Below are 20,732 nucleotides of genomic sequence, written 5' to 3'. Positions count from 1 at the left end.
AGCCCATCAGTCCACTCTCAGTCATAAGTAAAGCGATGGAAGATGACTTCAACAGTGCCTGGTATGTATATTGCCTCGGCAATAGCCTTCTTACCAATGCTCAATTTGAGTTCTGCGAGGACCGCTTGGCTGTAGAATGTCATTGAAACCTTGATCCAAACATGAACAATAGAGTCGAATTCGAGAGGTGAAGTGAGAGTTAGTTAGTTGACCGTGTGGCATCAGGAGTCCTAATGAAATTGAAGTCAGTGGGTTTGGGGAAAGCTCTCCGCTGGTTCGAGTAATATCTAACAGATAGAAAGATGGTTGGGGTCAGAAGGGGAGGGTCGACCCGGGGCGAACAGGGGACAGGACATGGCTAATAGACAGGGGAAAGGGACGGGTCGCTCCGCGACCCGGTTGATTACTTGGAACGTGAGGGGGCTGAATGGGCCGGTCAAGAGATCAAGGGTTTTTTCACACCTAAAGGGACTGCAGGCGGATGTGGCAATGTTGCAGGAGACTCACTTGAGAGTAGTAGACCAGGTACGCCTGAGAAGGGGGTGGGTGGGACAGGTGTTCCACTCAGGCTTGGACGCAAAGAACCGGGGGGTGGCGATTTTGGTGGGAAAGAGGGTGTCGTTCGTGGCGGCGCAGGTGGTAGCAGATAAGGAGGGTAGGTACGTGATGGTGAAGGGTAGGCTGCAGGGAGAGAATGTGGTGCTGGTGAATGTGTATGCCCCGAATTGGGATGACGCGGGTTTTATGAGGCGCCTGTTGGGCCTCATTCCGGGTCTGGAGGCAGGGGGCCTGATCATGGGGGGGGACTTCAATACAGTGCTCGACCCTGGGCTGGACAGATCGAGTTCCAGGACGAATAGGAGGCCGGCAGCGGCGGAGGTGCTAAGGGGGTTCATGGAGCAGATGGGGGGGGTAGACCCTTGGAGATTTGGCAGGCCAAGGGCGAGGGAGTATTCTTTTTTCTCCCACGTCCACAGGGTGTACTCCAGAATAGACTTTTTTGTACTGAGCAGGGGGCTGATTTCGAGAGTGCAGGACACGGAGTACTCGGCCATTGCGATTTCGGACCATGCGCCACACTGGGTAGAGGTAGAACTGGGGGAAGCACGGGACCAGCGCCCGTTGTGGCGCCTGGATGTGGGGCTGCTGGCGGACGATGAGGTGTGCGGAAGGGTCCGGAAGGGCATTGAGAGATATCTGGGCACGAACGACACGGGCGAGGTGAAGGTGGGGGTAGTCTGGGAGGCCCTGAAGGCAGTGATCAGAGGAGAGCTGATCTCCATAAGGGCACACAGAGAAAGGAAGGAGAGGCAGGAGAGGGAGAGACTGGTGGGGGAACTTATAGAAGTGGACAGGAGATATGCGGAGACACCAGAGGAGGGGCTGTTGAGGGAGCGGCGCAGTTTACAGGCCCAGTTTGACCTACTGACCACTAGGAAGGCGGAGACGCAATGGAGAAGGGCACAGGGCGCGGTCTATGAGTACGGGGAAAAGGCGAGCAGGATGCTAGCACACCAGCTGCGCAAGCGAGATGCAGCCAGAGAGATTGGGGGAGTGAGAGAGAAGGGAGGGAACGTAGTGCAGAAGGGGCAAGAGGTGAACGGGGTCTTCAGGGATTTCTACAGGGAATTGTACCGGTCTGAGCCGCCCAGGAGGAGGGGGGGAATTGAGAACTTCCTCGATAGATTGAGGTTCCCAAAGGTCCAGGAGGAACGGGTGGAGGGGCTGGGGGCGCCGATAGAGCTGCAGGAGCTAGTTAAAGGGATAGGCCAGATGCAGGCGGGGAAGGCGCCGGGGCCGGATGGGTTCCCGGTGGAATTTTATAAGAAGTATGTGGACTTGGTGGGTCCAGTGCTGGTGCGAGCCTTCAATGAGGCGCGAGAGGGGGGGGTTCTGCCCCCGACAATGTCACAGGCCCTGATCTCCTTGATCCTGAAGCGGGACAAAGACCCTGTACAGTGCGGGTCCTACAGGCCTATCTCCCTCTTGAATGTAGATGCCAAACTGTTGGCAAAGGTCCTGGCAACCAGAATAGAGGATTGTGTGCCAGGGGTAATCCATGAGGACCAGACGGGGTTCGTAAAGGGACGACAACTTAACACAAATGTCCGGAGACTGTTGAATGTGATTATGATGCAAGCAGTGGAGGGGGAGGCTGAGATAGTGGTAGCACTGGATGCGGAGAAGGCATTCGATAGGGTGGAGTGGGAATACCTGTGGGAGACGCTGGAACGGTTTGGGTTTGGGGAGGGATTTATCAAGTGGGTGAAGCTGCTGTATTCGGCCCCGATGGCGAGTGTGGTTACAAACGGGAGGAGGTCAGAGTATTTTGGGCTCCATCGAGGTACCAGGCAGGGATGCCCCCTATCCCCCTTACTATTTGCATTAGCGATCGAACCGTTGGCGATGGCACTGAGGGGTTCAGGGGGGTGGAGAGGACTGACAAGGGGAGGGGAGGAACATCGGGTATCACTCTATGCGGATGATTTGTTGTTATATGTGGCGGACCCGGAAGGGGGAATGCCGGAGGTAATGGAAATACTAGCGGAGTTTGGGGACTTTTCGGGATATAAATTAAATGTGGGTAAAAGTGAGGTCTTTGTGATACACCCAGGAGATCAGGGGGAGGGAATTGGGCGGCTCCCCTTTAAGAGAGCAGTAAAGAGCTTCAGGTACTTGGGGGTGCAGGTGGCAAGGAACTGGGGGACCCTCCACAAGCTGAATTTTTCAAGGCTGGTGGAGCAGATGGAGGAGGAGTTCAAGAGGTGGGACATGGTACCGCTGTCGCTAGCAGGGAGGGTGCAGTCAGTCAAAATGACGGTCCTCCCGAGGTTCTTGTTTCTGTTCCAGTGCTTGCCCATCTTTCTCCCCAGGGCCTTCTTCAAGAAGGTAACTAGCAGCATTATGGGCTATGTGTGGGCACATGGCACCCCTAGAGTGAGAAGGATTTTCTTGGAACGGAGTAGGGACAGTGGAGGATTAGCGCTACCCAATCTTTCCGGATACTACTGGGCGGCGAACGCATCGATGGTGCGCAAGTGGGTGATGGAGGGGGAGGGGGCAGCTTGGAAACGTATGGAGAGGGCGTCCTGCGGCAATACAAGCCTGGGGGCGCTAGTAACGGCACCATGGCCGCTCCCCCCCACAAGGTATACCACGAGTCCGGTGGTGGCGGCCACCCTTAAAATCTGGGGGCAGTGGAGGCGACACAGGGGGGAAGTGGGGGGTCTGATGGCGGCGCCACTGAGAGGGAACCACAGGTTTGTCCCGGGGAACACTGGCGGGGGATTCCAGAGCTGGCACAGGGCGGGCATCAGGCAACTGAGGGACATGTTCATAGAGGGGAGGTTTGCGAGCCTGGGAGAGCTGGAGGAGAAATTTGAGCTCCCCCCGGGGAACACGTTTAGATACCTGCAGGTGAAGGCATTTGCCAGACGACAGGTGGAAGGATTTCCCTTGCTTCCCGATAGAGGGGTGAGTGATAGGGTGCTGTCAGGGGTCTGGGTCGGAGAAGGGAAGGTCTCGGACATCTACAAAATAATGCAGGAGGTGGAGGAGGTATCGATAGAGGAGCTGAAAGACAAGTGGGAAGCGGAGCTGGGAGAGCAGATAGAAGATGGGACATGGGCGGATGCCTTAGAGAGGGTCAATTCGTCGTCGTCGTGCGCAAGGTTGGGCCTCATCCAATTTAAGGTGCTGCACAGAGCCCATATGACGGGGACTAGGATGAGTCGGTTCTTCGGGGGTGAGGACAGGTGTGTTAGGTGTTCGGGAAGCCCTGCGAACCATGTACATATGTCCTGGATGTGCCCGGCACTGGAAGAGTTCTGGGAGGGGGTGGCGGGGACGGTATCGAGAGTGGTGGGAACCAGGGTCAAACCAGGGTGGGGGCTAGCGATTTTTGGGGTTGGGGTGGAGCCAGGAGTACAGGAGGCAGGGGAGGCCGGAATATTGGCCTTTGCGTCCTTGGTAGCTCGGAGAAGGATCTTGATTCAGTGGAGGGACACAAGGCCACCAAGTGTTAACACCTGGTTAAACGACATGGCAAGCTTCATCCAATTGGAAAGAATCAAATTCGCCCTGAGAGGGTCGGTACAGGGGTTCTTCCGGCGGTGGCAGCCCTTCCTTGACTTTCTGGATCAGAGATAGGAACTGGAGGCCGAAACAGCAGCAACCCGGGGAGAAAGGGAGGGGGGGGGGGGGGGATAGCAACGAAGGGAGCACGTCAGCGGGGGGTCGCGGGCAATGACTGCCCGAGGCCATCGGCAGAAAGGGAAAAACGGTTTGGTTGCTAGACTGGTAGCGCGGGGGGGGGGGGGGGGGGGGGGGTGCGCGCGGGGGAGGGCGTGGGGAGGATTTTCCAGGGGGGATTTGTTGTGTTATAATTTAAAATGTAGTAGGGGTAAATGTTTGTATCGAAAAATTTCAATAAAAATTATTTAAAAAAAAAAGAAAGATGGTTGTGATTCCTGGAGACCAATGAACCCAGTCTGACAAATCACAGCAGCAGCAGTTCTTCAGGGCAGTGTCCTCAGCCCTACCATTTTCAATGTTTTCATCAATGCCCTTCCCTCCATCATAAGGTCAGAAGTAGGATATTTGTTGTTGATTGCGCAATATTTATTCAGTTCTATTTGCACCTCCTTAAATGCTGAAGTAATCCATGCTTGCATGCAGCAAGGCCTGGACGACATTCAGGCTTGACTGATAATTGGCAAGTACCATTTGGGCCATACGTGCCAGGCAATTATAAACAGAGAGAGTCTAAGAATCTCCCCCTGACATTCAGTGGCATTGCCATTACTGACCATCAATATCCTGGGGGTTACCATTGACCTGAAAATGAACTGAATCAGCCATGCAAGTACTGTAGATGCAAGAGTTGGTCAGAGACTGGGCATTCTCTGGTGAGTAACTCAATACCTAACTGCCTAAAACCTATCCACCAGCTACAAGACACAAGTAATGAGTGTGATGGAATACTCTCCATTTGCCTGGATGAATGCAGCTCCAACAACACTCCAGAAGCTCAACACAATCAAGAATAAAGCAGTCCGCTTGAGTGGCATCCACCCACCACTCTCTCTCCCCGCAGGAGCAGGGCACTCAGTGCACCTCACCACATGGATTGTAGTGATTCAAGAAGGAGGCTTGTCAGCATCTTTTGCAGAGTAATAAATTACGGCCTTACAAGCGACATCCACAGTCCACGTAATGATTTTTAAAATGCATTGTCACAGCCAGCAGCTTATTTTGCATCAATCCATTTTCATTTCTTTATGCCATTGCATATCTTGTTAGTTTTCTCAAGAATTATACTTTAAAAGTATACTACTCAGCTGGAGAGGCAGCACCATTTGTTTGTCAGTGCAAAGGTTTTCTTAACTAGGCTTAATGTTTGACCTCCGCATGCCCTGAGCATTTGTGGAATTTCAGTTTGGAGATTGTGTGAAATAATGAAGCTGCCTGAAAGAAGCTCTGTCCAAAGACCATAGGCAGGGCTGGAATTGATATAAAAAGCTTAATTAAGAGGGATTTAAGGACAATTATGCATTGGAGTGCACCCAGCTGTCTGAGAGAAACTGATCTGGCTAGAATACTAGTTAATTGTGGAAGCCAGGAGAGATTCTGTTACAAAAGATTTTATGATCTGTAAATATATGTTTACTTCATACTGGACCCTAGACCCAAGAGAAATTACGGAGTCACTGAGTTTCTGTCTATCTCATCAGATTTCTATATCCTTTTTTATTTGCTGACTATCCAGCTCTCATGTTGTTATTATTATGTTGTATACCATAATAAAATGTTTGATTCAATAATAACCCTACGCAGTCATTGAAAGTGTGTCAATATTAAGAGAAAAGTTTGATAACTTTTACTTCAGTCACATGGTAGTACAGAACTTGAATATTGCTGAAAAGAGAGACATGTTACTGAATTTTTTTTATCTTGCACTCCTCAGGACAAACACAAGAATGTCAAATTTCAAACAATCACAACAATTTATCTATAGGAGAAAAGGCTGCTATGGTTGGCAATCGGCTCTGGTAATAGGCAGAATACAGACCTTACTCAACCAGCCATTGCTTACAAAATCCAAAACAAAGTGTCTACTATTAGATGTGATTTTGCAATTGGGTGGTCCTTTCCTAAGTGTGCTAAAAGCTACATTAACGACCAATTTAAGGTAATCAGTCACGCTCATAACATGACTCATTTATACTTGCTGGAAATTACATACTTTCATACACAGGGATCCATTTTTTGCAAACAAAAGAAATATGTTCAAGTCTTGCACCTTTTTGCATTTCTTGGGCATGGGTAGCCTTTAGTTCCATATCGCTTTCTCTATGGCAATGTCTCAGCCAATTAGAGTCAACTTGCCAATGAATCGATACCCATTTCTCCTGTTGTATAAATTTTTGATCATTGGAAATTTGGCATTGTTGCACTTGTATTGAGTGCAAGACTACTTACGTTGTGTGATAAAATGCACCCATGCTTCACCTCCACACACAAACAGTATTAAAGTAATAATCCGTCTTAGAAAAAATATTTCATGTGTTTCACTTCTGTTATTAGTTTCATGGGATGAGTTATTTCAGGCTCGAGCATTATTTGCCTATTGGAGTGATGGAGTCTTTGGAAGAGTCTTACGTGAAGGAGGAACTACCCAAACTGCACATCACATATTGTGGTGCTACAGAAGCAGAATCTGAACTTGAGTTTTTGAAGGTAATGCATCTTAATAGGGAAAATAGGGGCACGAACATACGGATTGCAAGTAAGAGTGGGCCATTCGGCCCCTTGAGCCTGCTCTGCCATTCAGTATGATCATGGCTGATCAGACTGCAGCTGCAACTCCACACTCCTGCCTCCCCTGGAATCCTTGATTCCTTTGTTAGTAAGAATCTATCCACCTCTGTCTTAAAAGTTATTGACCCTGCCGTGTTACCATTTTCTGAATCATGGTTGGAGAAAGCAATTTTTCCCCATCTGTCTGCCCTTTCAAGAAGAAGGTGCAGTCATTAATTTTGCACCTTTTTATGCAAAGTTGTACTGATGGTATCCTCGATAAAGAAAGAATAAAATCTGTGGGGCAGCTTTTAAACTTTCTACCAGTTGAATAAAATCAGACTGTTAATTCAGTTGGTAAAACAATGTCATTTCAGCAAATTAAACAGCAAGCTAAAGGCTGGGAATTTTACTTGTCTTTTCTCCTGACGGCCCAGTATTATCAGTTTTGCTTCTACTATTTTCTTGCATTGAAGGGTAGATAAAGAGGAACTAGTAGATGTAGTAGGCTTGTATTTCCAAAAGGCATTCAACAAGTTATCTTGATAGGCAAGGTAAGGACTCATGGAGTTGGGAGTGAATAAGGATTGATTAACAGACAGGAAGCAAAGAGTAGACATAAATGGGGGATTTACAACTTGCAGGCTGTCACTAATGCAATGCCACAAGGATCAATGCTGGGGCTCATCTACATACAACCTACGTTAATGACATATGCAAAGAAACTGCGAGTGATGTATCTAAGGTTCCTGCCGATACAAAGCCATGTGGAAATGTAAGCTCTGAGGAGGACCGAGCGGCTAAGAGAGATATATAGACAAGATAATTTGAGTGGGCAACAAGATGGCAGATGGAGTTTAATGTGGAGAATTGCAAGGTCTTTCATTTTGGTGGTAAGAGTAGTAAAGCAGAATATTTTTAATAAGCTATGAAATTTGTAAATGTTGATATTATGTGCATGTACAAGGAACTCTAAGTTAGCATGCAGGTACAGCAAGCAATTAGGAAGGCAAATGACATGTTGACCTTTACCGCAAGGGGATTGGAGAACACAAGTCTTGCTACAAATGTACAGTGCGTTGGTGAGAACACATTTGGAATACAGTATGCAGTTTTAGTCTGTACATTTAAGGAAGGATATAAGGGCGGCATGGTGGCAAAGGGGTTAGCACTGCGGCCTCACAGCTCCAGGGTGCCGGGTTCAATTCTGGCTTCGGGTGACTGTGGAGTTTGCACTTTCTCCCCGTGTCCATGTGAGTTTCCTCCGGGTGCTCCAATTTCCTCCCACAGTCCAAAAATGTGCAGGTTATGTGCATTGGCTATGCTAAATTGCCCTTTCATGTCCAAAAGGTTAGATGGGGTTACAGGGAATAGGGTGGAAATGTGGGCTTAAGTAGGGTGCACTTTCCAAGGGCCGGTGCAGACTAAAGGGCCAAATGCTCACCTTCGGCACTGTAGATTCTATGATCTATATTTAGATTGGAAGAGAACAGTAAAGGTTTGCTAGATTAATTTTGTGAATGTCCTGTGATGAGATGCTGAGTAAATTGGGCCTATTTCTCTGGAATTTAGAAGAACAAGAGGTGATCACATTGAAACACATGGGGCGAGAATCGGCGGGGCGGGCAACTCCGGCACGAAAGAGTGACGTGAACCACTCTGGCTTTGGGCCGCCCCAAAGGTGCGGAATCCTCCGCACCTTCAGGGGCTAGGCTGGCACCGGAATGATTGCGCCATGCTTACGACCCCGGAGGCCACCCGCAGAGCCAGGTCCCACTGGTAAGTACCTACACTAATTTACGCCTGTGGGACCAGCCGTAAACAGGCGACCACTCGGCCGATTGCGGGCTGGAGAATCGCCGGGTGGGGGGCCGTTGCCAGCGGCTGCCAACTGGCACAGCGCGATTCCCACCCCCGCCAAATCTATGGCGTCGGAGAATTCGGCAGCCGGCAGGGGTGGGATTCACGCCGCCTCCTGGCGGTTCTCCAACCCAGCGGAAGGTCGGAGAATCCCACCCATGATTCTGAAGGAGCTTGAAAGGGTAGACACTGAGAGGTTGTTTCCTCTGATCGGGGGGAGGGGGCACAGTTGAGGGATAAGGGGATAATAATTTAGGACTGAGATGAGGAGAACTTTCTTCTCGCAAAGGGTTGTGAATATTTGGATTTCTCTATTTCATTGAAGACATTTAACTCTGAGGTATAATTTTGGGGTGGAATCATCCTGCTATTTGTCAGAGTGCCGTTTCAATCTGAAACCAGCGTGTAGCTCTCCAGCTGCACAGCTGAGTTTTTCTCCAGATCCTCTAGTCCTCATTGCACAGAGAATCTGGGGGCATGGTTTGCTGCATCACTCTGGTTGGGGCAGGGTCTGATAAAGCTAGCAAGGCTGGCTTCACTGGGATCGGTGCACCATCTTTGAAGGGCACCCTCATCTACGCAGAAATTCTCCCCCCACCCTCCCCACAGACACGAAGGACCCTCTGGCCCACATGACGTGCTCCGTCCTTCTCCCCACCGGCATCGGGACACTCCACCCCTCACATCAGTCTTCTGCGCTCACCCCCCACCCCACCACACCTCCACCCCCTCATCAGGGCACTCCCACCTACCCACCCAACCTTTACAGGCATCAGGACACCCTCACAGGCTTCGGGACATGCTGTATTTAGAGTTTATTATGCTTCAGTGTGCTCTCAAAATGGCACGTTGTTTTCCTCCTTGCTTTTCTTTTGAGTGTGTGTATATATTTATCTGTTACGTTTTCATTTTCAGGTATGTCAGAAGCTGCCTGAGTATGGATTGTTGTTCTATCGTGTTCACCCAGAAAAGAAATCTCTAACTGGAATAAATCTAGGCATTTGTTCCAGAGGTGTAAATGTTTATGAGATTCAAAATGGAGTCAGAACAGTAGTCCTTCGATTTCCATGGAGAGATACCAAAAAAATTGCTTTCACTGTAAGTGTGTTTTGGCTCTGGTAAATTATTATGTACAACAGCTGAGGCTGGTTCTATGATTCAATTATTTTAACCTTGCTTGTAGTGTTTTCTGAATTTGTTGGTAAATTAAGCTTTGTATACATATTGTAAGCTCTTAAAGATTGAAATCTATTGGACAGGAATATGTCAGAAAAATACTTAAGGGTTTTCATGCACTCATTGTTAAATTGCAAAAGTAAATTATACTATCATAAAATTTAACAGATGACAACAGGAAAAGTAAAGGATATTTAAATTCTGAGGCATTTTATCTGGTTTTGGGGTTTTAACGAAGGTTATCATCTGTAGAATAAATTGAAATTAATTTCTTCCATTTTTTAAGCCACCCCTGGGTGAAATTCATTTTGAGATAGTGGAACGTATTTTTGAAACCCATGTCATTCTGGCCCCACAACTGTCAGGTGAAGAAACAGAGTAAAGACTCACTTCCATTTCCAGAGTCCGAAATAGATAGAATTATTTCCAGAGGTGAAAGAGCAGTGTGGTAAACAACTATGTTGACATAGTTTCTTCCATTTATCCGGCATCGCTATCCCAGTCAAGATCTTCCGAATTTTGCTTCTGTAATGTTCTTCCTGAAACTAAGAAGTGGATGCGGACTTGTCTGTTAATTCTACCATTCCCACGTTTTATTTTCCAATTCCGTCCCAATAAATTGAAAGCAAATATTATTATTTTTTAAACTTGCATGAATTTAGAAGCAAATATTCCCCCCTTGTCTTTCTTGGGTTGGGGGATGGGGCTACTTTCATGGAGTGCAGAAAGGCGCAATTAATCATCCGATTTAAATTGCACATTTAGATTAAACATTTACATATAAATGAATGAAACTGTGCAACCTTGATGATAAACCTAAGATAAATATTAGACACCTGACAAATGAATATGTCAAGCATTGTACTGATATGTTCTACCAGTTTCTGCTTGCTCCAATATATCACCTGTGTTTATTCCAAACTCTATGTTGTCTTCTTGATTGATGCAGAAAAAGAAGATTACCTTACAGAATACTTCAGATGGCATAAAGCATCTGTTTCAAACAGATAGCAGCAAGACCTGTCAGTATCTCTTGCATCTGGCCTCATCCCAGCACAAATTCCAGCTGCAGATGAGGGCACGAAAGAAAAATCAAGACTTGCAGGAATTTGGTACGGATGTAACCTTTTGTTTCCCATGTATTTTGTAAAGCCTTTTCTGTGGAAAGGAGTATATTTTCTAAAATTTGGAACCAGATGTTTAGCAGGGAGAGGGGGTGGGTGGAATTAGGGAGCAAGTAATGTTAAATGGAAATTCAAGCAATTCCCTTTTCCCCTTATTACCTTGCTATTTCTCTGTTCCATTATAAAGAGATTGTCCCTGATAACACACCCTCATTGATGGTTATACTCCAAGCACCTTTTCCATAATTTATGCATGCAACAGATTTTAGTATTGCAAAACTATAGTGGTGGGAAAGACCATAGTGTGAAAATAAATCGATCAGTTAAAATAACCGGGATGAGAAACCCTGATTTAATTTTCCAGTGCTTTATATTGGAAAAGTGAAATGAGTGGGTTGAGGCTGACATGAAATTATACCCAAGTACTCCTGTGTTGAGTTGTTCTAACTTTTGGAAATGAGGGGCGGGAATCGGCTGGGCGGGCAACTCCGGCACGAAGGAGTGGCGTGAACCACTCCGGCGCGGGCCGCCTTGAAGGTCCGAAGGGGCTAGGCCGGCGGCGGAGTAGTTTGCGCACGTCGGCCGGCACGGAAGGGGCTTGGCGTAACGCCAACGCCAGCGGGACCAGCCATAAACGGGCGGCCACTTGGCTCATCATGGGCCGGAGAATCGCCGGGAGGAGCGCTGCCAGTGACTGACGCGGCACGATTCCCGCTCCCGCTAAATCCCTGATCCCTGATGCCGGAGAATTCATGCTGCCCCCCCCCCCCCCCCCCCGGCGATTCTCCGACCTGGCAGGGGGTCGGTGAATCCCGCCCAAGATGTTTGGGGCTATGTTATTTAAATTATGACTTTATTTTTGTCCTATATGGATCAGTAATGGCCTAGCTGTAATGGCTGTACTTGTGGTTTTCGGACATTTTAGTGAATATGTGTATGTTACCAGTACAGTTGCTAAAGGTGGCTATTGAGATCTCAAGTTACATAACTAATTGAGGAGAAGTGTTTATTTATATCCAGATGTTAGCAGCACACTTATAATGCTGTAAAAATACAATAGCTGCGATGGCACAGTATGTTCAAAGCACTCAGTCCACTCCACCAATGAAATAAGATTGTGTATTTTTTTGTCTGCCGTTCCGAATATGTTAAATTCCGAATCTCAACATGGGAGCCTAAGCCCTTCTTATAGCAAGTTTTAAAAAAATATATAGAAACATCATCACTGTTTGTCGCTTTTGCTCAGTTCTGTACCATCACACAGGGAAATAGGTTTGAGAGGCAGATGTGTGCCACAGAGGAGCGCAGGAGGAGAATAGAACAATATGCTTACTGAATTCTTTCTTTCTTTCTCCACTCTTGTGTCTGTTAAGAAAACCTATCTGTCAGCAATATGTACTACAATGGAGACTCTGCAGGTTTATTGGCCATGGGCAGAGTGAATAGTAGCATCAGTCTTGCCACCAGCGCGCACAGCAAGTTAACTGATCAATCGCAGATAATGCGTTCTGAACTTTTGAAACGCATGTCCAGGTCGGAGGCAGCATTGAATCAGCCCCTATACAGCATCTCAAAAGACAAGATATCTCGTACTCTGTGGGACCAACGTCCTCCGATCCTCAGCAAATCTTACTATGATCTTAGTCAAGTCTCGGAGTCGAAACGAAGAAGTACACCCAACTTTATCCACCAGTTGTTTCGTTCTTCAAATTTGCTGGAAGCAGACGCTGAGCGCAAAATAAAACGTCCACGCCCTCGATCGGACACCGAATCTGTGATGGGAAGTGAGCGACGAATCAAGAACAGGTAAATCTTTTACGTTTTGTGAATTATTTGTATATAAGGCATGGTTTTAGATATGAAGTAGGTCGGTGATATTGAAAACTGATGTTCAAAATTGGTATACCAAAAGACTGAAAATCCAAAATACAGTATTGCATCTGAGAATGCTACTTCATAATGTCATTGTCTTCTTGAACAACAAAACAAGTTGCATTTATGTATTATGTAGCACAGAAAAAGACCAAAGGCACAACGGAACCTTAAGGAAGAAATGGATACCAAGCCAAAGAGAGCATTTAAAAAATATATTTCTTTGGAGAACGTATTAGCTCTTGTCATGAAATCACAGTGCTACAATTTAGTGTTATGCAGATTTGTAATATCATAGACAATTACTATGGTAGAACAAAACCTCAGTTTGAGAAGCTATTTTGTCTTTAAACAAAGTTCCAAAAGCTTCCGCTGCAATTATGCAGGAGATCAATCTAAAACAACAATAGATAACAATCAACCCGTACCAGCCTCCCCGAACAGGTGCCGGAATGTGGCGACTAGGGGCTTTTCACAGTAACTTCATTTGAAGCCTACTTGTGACGATAAGCGATTTTCATTTCAATAAGTTGGATAGTTTCTTTAACTTTATTCTCTGGATCTGCGCTCTGCTGACATGACTGCACTTATTGCTTGTCCCTTGTTTTGAAATATAGGGCGGAATCATACCAGGATTTGGCAAAGTATCAGGTTCAGACAGAAAATCAGCATGTAACTCTCCAGTTACACAAATCCCTTTTCGAGGCGCCATCAATAAAGGGTGCACTAATTGGTGCTGCAGCCTCATGGCCCCCAGCCCGCAACACAGAGGAATCGGAGGCTCTCCCATCCCCCCAAACCTCCTGACTTTTATCGCTGGCAAACTACCTCCCCAATTTTCCAGGCTGGCATCCACACACCCCCCCCCCCCCCCCCCCCCTTCCTCGACATTCATTGGCAGCATCCCTGCAACCCCCCCCCCCCCCCCCGCCCCCAGGACTGCTGCGCCCCTGGCAGCATCCCGTTGACTGCCTCATACCTGCTCAAACCTGTGAACCTTGCCGACATGCCGTGACCATGAATATATAGTATGAATATTTAATTAGGGGACATCATTCGGTGGGGGTGGGGGGATGGAGGGCGGGCTGCTAATATCATTTAAATGCATTAAATTTATTTATGAAGATCACGCCTTGGTAGGTGTGCATGTCATGATGTTGTCGGTGAGGAGTGGTGAAGATTGAGAAAGGCGACCACTCTGGTGAGAATCAAATGATTGTTCAGATATTGTCTTTTGCTTTAATGATACGGCTCCCAGTTTTTCTAATCCTTCCTTGTAATGTCTTCCATTTGATGTGGTGAATTTTCTATGTAGCTTCTTCATGATATAGTCATCATTCCTAAAGTAGTTTCCAAAATAGTACTTTTGAGTGTGAAGCTGCAGATGTACTGTCCACTCATACTCTTCGCAAAATGGGAAAAGACAACCTCCTGTGTCAGTGCTATGAACTGGCCTGTAACCTTTGTAAACTTTTATAATATTGCAAAAGATGGATTTTAACTCCATCCTAACATCAAATTTCAAAAACAGTGTAACGGGTTACTTCAGTATTTCCTTTGGCACAGCCTGTGGTCATTCAACACAAGTAAATAAGCAGAGAACCTGTATAATGAGATTTGTATTGGCTTCGCATTATCTCTGCTTTTAGACTTTATCCCCTTATTATAAACCTAGGTTCCCTTATCCTTTTTGTTTACAGCTTCAACTTATTCCCTTACGTTTTAAGGATTTGTATATCTGAACATCTAGGTCTCTGTTGTTCAATTTTAAAATAATTTAGCATATCTATTATGGGACGAAGAATGAATCAAATTTTTGTGCATCAATTTTATTTGGTGTCTACCTGCCCAAACTGGCCCAGAGGCTGGAAATACAACCCGACACACTTTTGACTGACGCAATTGCCAGGAAGTTTGAACTTCCGATGAGGAATTCCCCTTGGGAATTTTGGGAACACCATCACTTCCATATTCTTCAATACTCATACCTTTGTCACATGGACAAATAAGTCCTGCATCATTGTGGGAACAATTTTCAAAAGGACTATAATAGCTCAAGGAATATGCTCCCCACGACTTTCTCAGAATGATAATGCAGCCTTGCCAATATTATTCACATCCAGGATTCAATTTTTAAAAAAGTTTTTTAAAATGATTTTGCTTATTGATATCGCAGTTTCCTCCTTCAGAAAGACAATAACTATTTAGTCACCAGACCTAATGCTATCTTGCTGTTGGCACAAATCGTAAGAAAACCCAAGATCTGTTTAATTCACCCATTGGCATATGCTGGGCGCGATTCTCCCAAAACGGGAGAAATCGTAAAGCTGGCGTCAAACCCGGGCGGGTTTAACGCCAGCGCGTCCCTTCCCGACCGGGAACCGATTCTGGTCCCCGGTCGGGGCTAGCAGCCCGACGCCGTAGGCTCCGGCATGACGGGCTTAACAGATATCGTTAAGCCCGCTTGCCGGAGTTGGCGCCGGCTGACGAGTCATATGACGTCAGCCGCGCATGCGCGGATTGGAAGACTCCAACCCGCGCATGCGCGGATGACGTCATCGCGTATTTGCGCGAAACCGGCGCATGCGCGGGCCGGGTTGCCCCTCAGCCGCCCCGCGAATGGATACTGCGGGGCGGCGGAAGGAGAAAGAGTGCGCGGGCATCGGGCCCACTGCCCGCGATCGGTGCCCACCGATCGCGGGCCCATGGCACACTTGGCACGGCCGTGGTACTGCCGTGCCAATCGGTGCCATGGTTATAAAAAGCGAGTTTGTGACGCCGTTTTTACGAACGGCCAGACCAGGTGTGTTTGCCGTTCGTAAAAACGGCGTAAAGGGCTGGGACTTCGGCCCATCGAACAGCTGTGAATCGCTGCCGGCCGTAAAAAAACGGCGGCAGCGATTCGGGTCGGGAGTTGGGCGGGGGGGTGGGGGAGAATAGCGGGAGGGCGGGAAAAATGTCGGGAAGGCCCTCCCGCTATTCTCCGACCCGTCGTGGGGGTCGGAGAATTTCGCCCGCTATTTTTCTGAAAGCTCCCAATTAAAATATAGTTGTGGTTCTTTATCTAATTTTGCCCCCTGGGTGTGATACTTGGTTTGTTTTTATTACTCCGGCACAAATTAATTAAGGAACTAGGCACTGTGGAGTTTTAAGTGTGTAAAGTGCAAGTTATTTTTTCTTGTATGGTCGCAATTTACTGTTTAATCCTGGAAATCAGTTCACTTCTGTGCTTGATTACTTATATCTTATGGTCCTATTCAAGTGTCATCAATCCAAAGAAGGCCCAGGCTGTCTTACACAGAAGTCCTGCTCGAAGAAACACTGGTTCCGACTCATCCTCTACAGAAGACTTTAACCAGGCATATGCCATAGGTCAGAAAAAAAATTCAAAGTCTAACTAATTTTGTTTACATATGCACTCTAGTATCTAGCATGAACTAGAATTAAGTTTTGTAATGCACAGTTCCAGTTTAGTGGCCTTCTCCTCCCAAGTTATTTATAAATTGTTTCCTCCTGTATATTTATGTAGTAGCCTCTTCCTCAATGCTTCACTGGGAGCACAGAGTGACTGCAGAACTCAATGCATCATTAAGTCAGGAATTTAGTGCAAGTGGGAATTCTCTGCAGAAGGGGGAGGAGGTACTAAATTTTATTTTATTTTTCTTCAGTCGTTGTTTAGTTTTTGTGTCTTGGTCTTGTGTTTATTTGTGTTAACTCAATTAATAGTCTGATAAATAGAGGCCTGACAGGCCAGCTCCATCCTTTGGAGCACTCATCATGTTCCATGTGGGAAACTCATCTACGCAGGAAATGTTGTCAGCCAGAGGAGCTTGAGCCCCCGGTTTCAGAGTTCAAGCAGTAGCTGCTGCCACTGCAATGTATCTGCAAGGTTTAGAGCTGCAGGAATAGCATATTTCTGGATTTGGTCGCCCTGTAATTTAACTGTGTGCAGGCAAAGAGGGGGAAGGAGTGACCCTCAGAGAGTTGAGGATCTTGCAGGTAGTGAAAGAATCCCTGAAGTGCAACTTGGACCAACCAGTATTCAGTTCTAAATATTAATGAAGGATGATGGTTACTCTGGGGCTTGCAGCCAGAGTTGAGCCCATGATACCACGGGTGGCTGAACTGAACATCTGGGGAGGAGAAAGATAAGGAAAGTAATATTTATCTGGGAGTCAATAGTTGGTCAACAGACTTATGTTTCTGTGGCCACAGGTGTAATTTTAGGATAGTGCATTGTTTCCTTAGTACCAGAGTCCAGGGTGCCACCAACCAGCGGTTGAACGTTCTGAGGGCAGTGGTGATCAACCAGAGATTGCGGTCTGTTTGAGTTCTAACCACATATCTATAAAGAAGGTTGACATCTTGCTGGCAGATTTTGCAGTGCAAGGAAAGAGATTTAAAAGCAGAAGCTAAAAAATATTAATCTCCAAATTGCATCCAGTCGCAATTCAGAGGTTAGAATGGATGATTGGAGCAGTTGAATGCATGACTGGAGGGATGGTGCAGAAGGGAGGGCTTTAGATTTGTGCAACATTGGTACCAGAAACAGAGGTGTTGAGGAACATTACAATAGTAATAATGGGGGACATCAGTTTTAATATAGCCTGGAATAGTAGGAGTATTACTGAAAAAGAGACATGTTGTCAAAGCTTTTCATCTTACCCTCATTAGGACAGACACAAGAATGCCAAATTTCAATGGGAACAACAATTTATACTGCATGAGAAAAGGGCTGCTGATTATTTGGCTCGTCAGCTCTGATATTTTGAGACATTGCTGTGGCAAATGCAGCAGGGCACTATTATTCATATGCTTTCGTATATTCAAAAAATATTCTATGCCTGGATGTATTCCTTTTCCATGAAGAGGATAGGTTCTGTATATGAATATATGTAGCTTCTAGCAAGCGTAAGTGAGCACATTGTGAGCCGACTGATGATGTTAAATTGGATGTAATTGTTAGCACCTTTCTCCAAGGGGCTCATTTCTTCCTGAGGTCATGTCCAGCTCAATGAAGACCAGTAGCTCACTATTTAATCTCTTGGTGAAACAAATGAATCGTCAAAATATCCAACCATCTTCATAACTCTGATTGCCTTCCGTAAGTACCTCAGTTCCCCTACTTCTGCACTTGTAGTCCACCGGACTGTATCAAGAGCTTTAAAGAATTGGATCATAGAATCCCTACAGTGCAGAAGGAGGCCATTCGGCCCATTGAGTCTGCACAGCCCTCCAAAAGAGCACTCTATCTAGGTCCCCTTCCCCGTAACCCCCACCCCTTCCCCGTAACCCCCACCCCTTCCCCGTAACCCCCACCCCTTCCCCGTAACCCCCACCCCTTCCCCGTAACCCCCACCCCTTCCCCGTAACCCCCACCCCTTCCCCGTAACGCCCACCCCTTCCCCGTAACTCTCAACCCTTCCCCGTAACCCCCACTCCTTCCCCTTTCAACACTATGGGGTCATTAGCATTGCCAATTCACCTAACTTGCACATTTTTGGATTGTGGGAGGAAACTGGAACACCTGAAGGAAACCGGCACAGATACGGGGAGAAAGTGCAAACTCCACACAGGCAGTCACCCAAGGTTGAAATCAAGCCTGGGTCCACGTTTATAAATAAACACACCTGGCACTGTGCCTCACCTGTAGGAAATGTATAATAGGCTAGAGGGAGATAGGCACTCCATCATTTGTTGTTCACCAGTTTTAATCATCCCTTATGTCTTTTCTCAATGTCAATGAGAAGCCTCAACTCTGCAAGACTGAATTTCAAACTAAAGAGTATTAACTTGGAAAGCATGTTGAACTGAGTATGAAACCAACAAGCATGAAGCTTTCCAGAATCATCTCAACTGGGAACTGGGATAATCACACATCGTGATCCCTGTGCTTTGAGATGGACCAGATCTGAATTTTAGCCTTTGCTCTCCAGCTTTAGATGTGACAGTTCAGTTTTTAGTCCCAAGAAAGCTTTTCATCTCACTGGTTTGCTCCAGTTCTCAGGAAATGTTGGTACCACACTTCAGGAAGGATGTAGAGGCTTTGAAATGGGTGGAAAGGAAGAAGGATAGCAGGAATGAATGTCTCATTCTTTAATTTTATTTATTTTTTAAAAAACATTTTTAGAGTACCCAATTAATTTGTCCAAATAAGGGGCTACCCACCACCACCGTGCTGCCCTTTTCTTTAATTTTATGACATGGTAGTCATAAGACTTTGTAATTTTTCAAGATAAAACAGACTCAACAGGAAATTGGTGTGGTACTGATTGCTTTGTGGGGCTGGAATTGAGACATCATTTCGCTCAAAGATTCAGGTTGGAGATGAGGGTTTTATAACTGCTGCAGGTCGAAATTACCTTTTTTGTTGTCATTACTGGTAGCCCAGGCAGCTGCTGTTCTTTTGAACCCACCTCACGCCAAAATTCTCAAGGCCCAACATTGTTGCTGTATAACCAACATAGATAGTTGAGATTCACTGTTAATTGAGTCCAGGACAAAGCCTGTGGAACTCCTGCAGTGGTTTCATTCTGCTTATAATCACTTAATGTATTTAAGTAACGAATATAACATACTGGATACCAGCCAGTTGCATATGGCTGCGGTGTGTGTGTGTGTGTGTTGGAGGAGGTGTGTGGTGGGGTGCAAAGCGAGTCATCCACCCCCATCTAATATCCTACCCAAGGATTTTATTTATCTTTGAGTAAAATCCCTTGTTCTAAAGACTGATCTCTTGATATGTTAGTGCTCTCCTCTTACTCCTCAAAAGGATTTTAAAAAACTTTTGATAAATCTCTTGACTCTTTCCATGCCTCAATCCACGGTTGGATTCAGCATATGATTCAATTTGGTATTATCGGGGGAACCCATCAATCAGGAGTGTGTCAGAAATTAACTCTTTCTGTATCTGTTAAATGAGGGAGTTGTTAGCATTCTAGTGTCTGAAATGTTTTTGGTTATGTTCACGGAACCTAAATGTGTACAACTGCATGAAATTTCCCTGGAAGAATTAAATTAAATATCTCATATAATTTTTTAATTAAAATTTTATGAAATTTTATTTTCCATTTTTATGCCTTATTTTTTATTACTGTATGTTTTGTTATCAGGGATTAGCATGCACAGTTCTGGCATCCCATCAACCCCTGCTACCTTGACAGCCAATGGTAGGCAGCAGAACGAACTGAGTTTACAATGTACAAGTGCCTTCACTGTTTAAAGCCTTGGTGTGACTGTACAACATCGGCTTCTCAAACTTCTGTTTTTTCTACTTCTATTGCTCTCTGTTTCTCTCACTTTTCCTGCCATCTAACAGAAACTTCTAGCAGGTAATGTTTGGGTCTTGATTTTCTTTCACTAATTTCTGATTAGCTGTTGAAGTTTTCTTTCACAATTTATTTTTGTATATCAGCCTGTATCCCAGTACATGGAAAACCGCACAGAGTATTTTCAAAGTCTTCTATTCTAACTTGAGGATCTTGTTCTATGTAAATGGTTCTATCTACCTCCTCCTTGCAACTAGAAAAACATTTAAAAAACATCTGAGAGTACTAATATTGTTCGACGAGCCCATAGAATTAAGAACTGTCACGGCTTTCTGTAAAGTTCTCGGCCCACAAGCATAATGAAGGAATTGCATGCAGTTTCTAATTTACAATGTGAATTGGGAAAAGTAAGCAATTGCCTGCTGACCACTAGATGTTTTAATATAATTGCTTTGTCAAATAAGTTAGGAACGGACAGGAGAAATCCATGTCTTAAAATTATTGGATGTAATTTTAAATTGCATATTGATAGTCAATTTGCAACATAATTATTTCTATGCTCTCAACACGATCAAATTTTATTAATAATTTCCAATTTTTTCAATGAATACATTTAACATAGGGACTTTTAGTT

General features: G+C 45.7%; 1 protein-coding gene across 13 annotated transcripts in view; it reads left to right on the top strand.

The window, feature by feature from the left end:
- The window catches only part of ptpn13 (protein tyrosine phosphatase non-receptor type 13), a 367,703-nt gene that overhangs the window by 193,827 nt on the left and 153,144 nt on the right, over positions 1-20,732 (top strand). For 9 of the 13 annotated variants that reach the window (XM_038791750.1, XM_038791754.1, XM_038791744.1 and 6 more), the window contains 6 exons: positions 6,586-6,738; positions 9,574-9,756; positions 10,784-10,946; positions 12,332-12,764; positions 16,093-16,202; positions 19,943-19,999. In XM_038791750.1, coding sequence (XP_038647678.1) covers positions 6,586-6,738; positions 9,574-9,756; positions 10,784-10,946; positions 12,332-12,764; positions 16,093-16,202; positions 19,943-19,999 — 1,099 coding nt within the window. The remainder of the gene's footprint in view (positions 1-6,585; positions 6,739-9,573; positions 9,757-10,783; positions 10,947-12,331; positions 12,765-16,092; positions 16,203-19,942; positions 20,000-20,732) is intronic. The other 4 variants (XM_038791751.1, XM_038791755.1, XM_038791749.1 and 1 more) reach the window with 1 other exon arrangement.

The sequence above is a fragment of the Scyliorhinus canicula genome, chromosome 3 (assembly GCF_902713615.1).
Source record: "Scyliorhinus canicula chromosome 3, sScyCan1.1, whole genome shotgun sequence".
Lineage (NCBI taxonomy): Eukaryota > Metazoa > Chordata > Chondrichthyes > Carcharhiniformes > Scyliorhinidae > Scyliorhinus > Scyliorhinus canicula.
This window is presented reverse-complemented; position numbering and strand designations above follow the sequence as displayed.